The sequence below is a fragment of the Zea mays genome, chromosome 4 (assembly GCF_902167145.1).
Source record: "Zea mays cultivar B73 chromosome 4, Zm-B73-REFERENCE-NAM-5.0, whole genome shotgun sequence".
NCBI lineage: Eukaryota > Viridiplantae > Streptophyta > Magnoliopsida > Poales > Poaceae > Zea > Zea mays.
In genome coordinates, this window is record NC_050099.1 from 138,841,923 (window position 1) to 138,849,944 (window position 8,022).

At 40.6% G+C, this 8,022-nt stretch overlaps 1 protein-coding gene across 1 annotated transcript; it reads right to left on the reverse strand.

Moving 5' to 3' along the window:
* Positions 1–779: 779 nt before the first annotated feature.
* LOC100501548 (nucleotide-sugar transporter/ sugar porter) lies at positions 780–6,127 on the reverse strand. Its single transcript, NM_001196244.1, has 16 exons — positions 5,882–6,127; positions 5,522–5,780; positions 5,170–5,286; positions 4,601–4,657; positions 4,401–4,478; positions 4,258–4,302; positions 4,113–4,172; positions 3,280–3,402; positions 3,071–3,148; positions 2,809–2,878; positions 2,310–2,417; positions 2,101–2,234; positions 1,944–2,020; positions 1,659–1,707; positions 1,520–1,584; positions 780–1,096 (listed from the first exon to the last, which is right to left on the reverse strand). Exons 2-15 carry the CDS (start codon positions 5,690–5,692, stop codon positions 1,534–1,536), a joined length of 1,218 nt encoding a protein of 405 aa, NP_001183173.1. The 5' UTR covers positions 5,693–5,780; positions 5,882–6,127; the 3' UTR covers positions 780–1,096; positions 1,520–1,533.
* Between the last annotated feature and the right edge of the window lie 1,895 nt (positions 6,128–8,022).

The window sequence follows — 8,022 nt, forward strand, 5'->3', positions numbered from 1 at the left end:
TGCCCATGTAGATGAGGATAACTAGAGAATAGCACTCGCTTCCTAGTGTCATGTTCTTCTTCCTCTCCACACCTTCTCTTCTCTCGAGTTTTCTGCTGAGCGGGTTGCTGGTAGTTACTCCCTCCATTTCGAAATATAGTTTCTTTTAACCCTCTTTTTTCTATCTACATTCATCTGAATGCTAATGAATATATATATATATATGTGAATTATATTTTGGAAGAGTATTAGTTAACAGGGACACCGGCAACCTGCTCCGCGGGAAGGCGCCACGGGCAAGCTGCAGCACACCACTGGCCTTCGATACGGGTTCGCCATCGGCGGCGCCACCGGGCGATGCTCCCACGGGCACCTCATAATAGACTACCCCGCAAAGGATCTCGGCTTGACACCGCTGAACCCGTACCTGGACGAGGGCGCCGACTTCTTGCACAGTTGCACGGGGTCAACTTCGCCGGGGCTCCGGTAGTCCGGTGCCACGGCCCTCGACGCCGCGGTGCTGCTGGCTAGGAGAGGGGTCGCCGGCACTCACACCAACAGCACTTCGTGCGTCCAGCTGCAGCGGGGAATTATGCGAGAGGCTGGCTCATTCTTCCTGGTCATGTTGGGGAGATCGGCGGCCACGACTACAACTACGCCTTCTCGTCGAACAAGCCAGTACAGTAATCAGCGGCACGCGCAACATCTACAACTTGGCCAAAGAGACTGTGATTGCGCAGAAGTCAAACACTGGACACAGTTGGAGAATCAGGTAACAATGTAGTAATAGTATAACAATTAATCAATAGTATAATTGTATAAAGAAAAGGTTCCTAAAAAAACCATTATCACAGCCGTTGTTTCTCCATGAATTCTTTTTTTTTTGACAAGTATCGTATCTAGAAATCCCTATTGAATTATGTCTATCAAAATGTATGATTTCTGCCGCTCCCAAGGTATCCCCAAAAAATTTAAAGAAAATGGAAACCACGTTTATTTGTTTCTTTTGCCTCTACAGTGTACAATAGCTGTTTATTCGCCTAACAATGCTACATCAAATCTGTTGCTCACACGGCAAAAAGGAGCCTCTTCTTCTATCCCCTCTCTTCTGTCCTACCTGCAAAACAGCTGGGAGTTCATGTGCTTGCTTGCGAGTGAAATATTCCAGGAAACGTAAGTATTATTGCACATAAAAGTATAGAACCCATGTGGATCTGAAGTCCTCTGCCGAGCTAATAGGTACAGCTAAGCAGATCATTTTTCATCTTGAAGACAATATGAGCCTACGGATCAGTATTTGGTGCCTCTACCATCACTTTGCAACAATCTATTCAGTGCTTTCTCAAATTGCTATAGAAAATGAATTGTTATGGACAAATATCCGCTAAAAACCAGTCAAACATCCTCTTTTCGGGTTTATACTGTTTAAATTATCTGCAATCATACACCTTACTGAATTGGCAAACTACGTGCATGTTGCCATGTCAAATTCTCAACTGAGCAACACCGTAAAAATCTGCCTACAAGAATCTATGTATACCTCAACAAACAAGTTCATATAGGCAATAGCGGCTGCCTCTCATCAGTTCCAATCCGATGGCTTGCCTGAAATGAAGGCCAACTTAGATGTAGCCTCTAAAATGACACATCTATTCTAAAATGGAAGGTGAGATACTTACATCATCAGCGGCACCAGCAGTCATATTTACAAAAGAAGATTCAGATGGGCTGTAAAAAATGAGCACCATGAGGCCACACATTAAAAGGAACTTAATAAACAGCATGCTATTTCTATAACAACATTAACAGGCATCCCAAGGCACATGAAAGAGCTATAAAGGCCGGGAAGGAGATCATGGACGCAGTGCAAAACAACACTTCTTCAAAGGCCAATGCCAAGTGGAACCTAAGCCAACCATTGAAGTAATATTTCAATACCCATTTGAAGCATGATAAAAACTTACCGGTCATTTTGTGTATCTTCCAACTCTATTGAGTCAGCTGGTTTGTCATCTTTGACTTTTGCAAGCGGAGAGAAGAACTAAGGGCATACAACGGTAAGATACATGAAATACAAAGGTTGTTCAACAAAATAAATACTAATGAAAAAGGTCAGTTTACCTGGTGCATTGAAATAAACACCACTGATATGCCCAGGAGAAAATTAATGGTCAAGGAATGCCCCAAAAATGCAGCAGAAGCTAGGCCAGTAAATATTGTGGCAACAGTTGACGAATATTTCTTCAAAATTGTGTCTGTAGCATATTTCAGTCAGAGAATAACTGTGATAACTTCAATAATAATGAAGAGCAAATGTCAAACACCATTACCTGCATACTTAAAGAAGAATGAAGATAGAATGCCTTGTGCAGCATTGTTACATATGAGAAATATTGTGGCCCTTGAATGGCCTCGAAGAATATTAAAACTCTCTGGCCCTGCAAAAAGACAGGACAACGTAATTATCATAAACATAAGACAGACAACATACTTATCGCGTGTGCCATCAGGAATTGTAAGCGGTCAGTCAGTCATCACCAAGTGTAACCCCCCTGTTTACTAATCATTAGGAAGTGTTTGAAATTCTAATTTCCTACACAAAATCAGTCAGCTAGTCAAACTTCGCTTTTATAACTTACATAAGCTATGAAGTTATGTCTGTCTTTTTTTTGTACAACTTGCAAAGCATGAGGGTACCACCATACAAAATTATATTTCTCATTGTCATCTAGAGTGTAGCCGCATAAATACAGGCAGTGGCCTAGTACACTAGAAATGCAGCTGCCATCATCTATCAATGTAAACTGAACTTCAAATGAAGGTGCACACCTTGGAATAGGACAGTCCCAAGAATGCCAAGCAAGTTGAATATTGCTCCATATCCGTACAGAAACAAGTTCTACAATTAAATGGAAAAATCATGAAAGGAAATAAGAGGCATTATGATAAAACAAATACCAAGACAAGTCAAACCCTTCCAATATGAAGTTGGAAAACAGAAACAAAACTACAATAAATGAAATCTCTGATCTAAGACTGGACAATACTCTATAGGAACTCAAGATCAAAGGTAAACTAACTAATACTTTACCTGGAGATAGATGCTAGTGTCATATTGACTTTTCAAGGCATATTCATTGTAGACAGAAGCCACTGAAGGAACAGTTACCTACAATTCATAGTTGTAAATAAATATAAATAACTTAAGTTGCAAGTCTACTCTTTGATCGAGATAACTCATAAAAAGAAGTGTACACGAGCGAAAAGCAAATAAGAACAGATGGTCTAGCAGCAACTTACAAAAATCAATGTATATATGTACGCAATAGCAGTGACAGGAAGACCAAATGCTGTGTTGCCCACAGGTACAGTTCGGAGTTGATTGATGCTGATTCCAATAAGCAATAGAGCAAGAGCTTCCCACTGTAAATATTCAAAAAAAAACAGGTGGGAGAAAGGCCAACATAGCTTGAAATCATAACTGTTGCACGTGACAAAAACATTCTTAAAAGTACAGCATCTGATAGTTCATTTTATGCTTATATATGTGGAAAAGGACCATCAGCTCGCATAATTTCTAATAAATTCAAGTCTTCACCTAAAACTATATCATCATATGTCAAAATGGTTAATATGGCAATATTTAGCAAGGTGTGACGCAAAATTGCTTGCAATCCACAGCTTCCATATGATGCTTACATTAGCTCATAATCAGATGATTCAGAGCTACCTGTTTCCAATCGTTAAGCAAGAATGGAAGATAAAATTTCGTCAAGAGCATTTGGCCGCAATCATTATATTACATACATAAAAGAAGTTCAAAATTCAATTATCTATGCTGCATAGTTTGAACATAATTGAGTAAGAGATGACTTAAGAAATCACACAGGTAAAGCTTAATCCAGTAATCATTATATTGCATATATACATAGCAGAATAAAAGATAAAGCTTTGTAGTCCCAACCAGGTTCGGGTAGACTAGAGTTGAAACCCAACATGAGTCCCCAACAAAAGTAAAACGAAAGTGAGAAAGAAAAGACATAATCTAAAAGCGCAAATAATTTAGCACACAATACTCCCAATCTTTAAGATAAGAAGAAATTATTTCAAGATAATGTTGATGTTGCCCTTACCTGAATAACTGAGAATCTCCTTCTCATTATAAATTTCAGAAGAAAAGCTATAACCAGTACCTAGAGAAGACCACAGGTACCTTGATATGTGTGCACACAAAGTAAAGCTAAAGCAGCACAACCCAGTAGTACAAGAAAAACATACCTTTAGGTTACTTAGCATTTTCACAGTTGCAGGATTGAAGTACAACTGCACAGTTGGCTCAATATGTCAGGTTGTTACAATATCACGAGGCAATGTCCACATTTACACATAAAAGATACAATAATCTGCCAGACAAAGATTACCTGCATGATGAATTTTAGGTAATTGTTGATTGCATATAGAAGAGCAGGAACAGCTAGAAGTACATTATTACGGGCTGCCTACAAAACCATATAGTGAATGACCAAATAATCAGACAACATAGCAAAAAATAAATAAGGAGCGACAGTACATATCAAAGTACAATATATCTTGTGATCGATAAATCAATGAGATTAATCACCTGTATGAAGGTTGAACGTGCCAAAAGTGGCTTTTCTCCAACCTTTTGCTTTCTAGACTGTCATATTGGAACCACACAGCAAAAAGATTAACAAATAAGAAATTATACTACAAAGTACAAACTAAAGTGGAAACACTGCAGAGTAACTGTAATTCGGCATAGCCACTAGGCACCATGAAAATCTTAAGTGTTGAGGAATAGTAACAAAATCCTAAGCTAATCTGAGTACACAGAAAAAACAGCACTTGGAGTGACCAAGCAAGAGTGCAACTCCACATTTTAGAAGGCATTAACTGCTAGGAAATACGGCTTCATGTTTTTGTTGGACAAACCCTTTTTCTCATTCCCTTTTGCATGTAAACATCTATAGTCATCTGATCCTTACGCCAGAACCACAAATCACAAGAGTGTTTAGTGGGCTGCTTATTAGGAGATCATAAATGTTATCTGGCTCTAACATATGAAAATAGCTCATGCAAAATGGATGACTCTTCATTCCTAAAGTCACTTTTGAGTCAGAATGCTTGCCAAAAGGGAAAAACATCAGTAAGAAAATAAGAACAACAAACCTGAATTATGAGCATGACGACAGCAAAGATGACTTTCATAACCTCCGTCAGAAAGTTAACACTGATGGGACTGAACTGAAACTTCCCATCAACCTTTGACATGAACACTAGGATGGGCTGGATAAACAAAGTGAAACATTAGCATAATGCCCCAAGGCCAAACGTTTGCTACTCAGATGAACGTAACACTACAGCAAAGGGCCAGGGTCAAGCATGTGAGGCATTAGCAATAGTAAAATCATTATTTGTGTACCAAATCCGTGAGACCATTTCACTCAAGCATTGATTGTGCAAACGTCTCCCACGCGAGGGACTGAAAATGAAGCGTTTAGACACACACACACACACACACCTGGAGACCAACAAGGATGCAGTCGCCGACGACGAGGAAGACGTTGAGCGCCCGGAACTTGGACGACATCTTGTTGCGGTGCTTGTCGTACGCCCTGGACACGCTCCGGGGGCTCGGCACCACCACCCGGGAGCGGCACACGCTGCATTCCACCACCCCGTTCCGTTGCATCTCGGCACGCCGACGGCTATGCAGGCCACGCCGCCGCCGAGACGCTGCTCAGTCCCCGCGGCCTCCGAGAGATCACGAGAGCATCCACCTACAGCGAGCGACCACGCCATTTTCACCAAACCAGCGGCAATACGTCGGAGAGGACTGGCTACGCGAGCGGATCCGAGGGGTTCCGCTCGGCCTCTGTACCTGGTGATAGTCGTAGCGGTGTCGGCGCGGATCTCGCAGATCTGGCACGGCCTGGGCACCGCGCGCGCGGCGAACAGGGCTGGGTCCGGCTGGGTTTTCGGCCGGGGTTTCTGTCGAGACGAGAGCACGATGGTTTGATCCAGCTACCGTAGTGAGAGGAGCCCGTGGGAAGCTGCCTCCGGGATCTCGGAATCCGGCAGGACTCGGGGTCTCAGGGGGGAGGAGAAAGCCAGAAAGGGATGATTGGAGAAGGGAGGAGGGAAGGTGGGAAGAGGAAGAGGGACGCGACCGGAAGGCGGGTGTTTAGGTCTATTTATATTTGTATTTTGTGTGTTTTTCGGGTAAACACGAAATCCCGCTCGAGTGTTTCCTTCTTCTTTCTTTGGTCAACATAAATAATCGCTCGGGCGGTTTTTTTTTTCTTCCTTTTTTGATCCCCAGCATTTGTGGTGGTCTGATTTTTTGTGATTTGATTTTATTTCCGTATTAATTTGCCAGATTTCTTTTACACGCTACCGCTTTTGTTCTAAATTATTATAGGTCCTCTTAATTCGCTTTTATTTAAACTTTTTAATTCGGCCTGAGCGTGAATCCGTTGATGGATTTACTGTGCGCCGTCCGATCGAAGACGTGCGACGGTGCGAGCCTTCTTCCCAGCGCTCCCGCGCTTGAGCGCACGTCGCACAGTGCCAGCCTACCGAACGCCATATGGCAACTCGCCGTTATCCAGCGCTCATCGCTCTGAGGAGCCGCTGCGGGCCCCGCGTGGTGCTCGGAGTCGGAGTCGGATGCGCCGGGGTGGGCCGCTGCCGTTTTCCCGTTGTCAAACAGCGATTTGGCGCCGGGTACGTTTTGACCATCGTCGACCTTACTGTACTTACCTCGGGCACGCTGAGGCGGAGGCGACAGGACAAATATATTACTTCAGTTGTCGTTTAACGATACAGTCTTCAAAATATAATTTTAACTAATATTTTTATCAAAATGCAAATAAATTTTTAATACATTTATACTTTTATAAAATTATTTTTTTAACATAAATCGGTGCATATAAATGTTAGGTTTTAAAACTAAATAATAAAATAGTTAATTGTATTTAAAATTTTATAAGTTTGGTTTGAACCTTGTCCAAAATGACAATTAATAGGACACTGAGGGAGTAGGTCATTCTATATACTACCTTAATATATTTTAATCAGATACGAATAGTTAAAAAAGGGATGGATATAGATACAGAGACCGAATATTTATTCGGATGGATAAATGACGAATATGAATTTTGTTTGACCTGATATCAGATACTTGTCGGATAATGCATGAATTTCTTACTATTCACTACAGTCTAGTTCGCTTATTATAACCTTAAGTGTTTGTTTCTAGAGACTAATTTTCAGTCCCTCCATTTTATTTCATTTTAGTCCCTAAATTGCTAAATATTCGTATTTGACAATTTAGGACTACAATAAAATAAAATGGAGGGACTATATTTCAGTTTCCGTATTTGGCAATTTAGGGACTAAAATGGAATAAAATGGAGGGACTAAAAATTAGTCTCTAGAAACTAAACACCCTCTAATTCACCACATGAAAATGATAAAGTGGAGTATTGATTATTTTGAAACTTAAATACTTAGAGTGATTTCACGTCTAACTCATGTAATAAGTGGAAGTGAAATGGAAGAAACGTTGGAATTTTATGGATTTTATTATCCAAATATTTTTATGATTATATGTGGACATATGTTGCGTCTCCATAAAATTTCATGAATTTTTAGGCTATTTAGTATTGTTAATTTATTTTTACAGATAATCATCAAAATACAATTAAATTCATAAAATATTCTAGTTTCGATAAAAAAAATTGCAAATAAGTATCAAAACTAATAGACATTCTATAGCAAGATAACATCAAGACCCACATAAAAATAATAAAGTGAAGTATTGTTATGTTGAAACTTGGATGTATAGAGTGATTTAACGTGCAACTTACGCATTAAATGGAAGTATGTTATCGTCGTATTTTAGTAGGGCCTGAGACGGGCCGCAACACAGGATGGCTTGCGAAGAGTGGCCCAGACGAGCGGAAGGATATGCCTCGCGTAGGAACATTCTGAGATAAGCATCCACAATTTATGTGATGA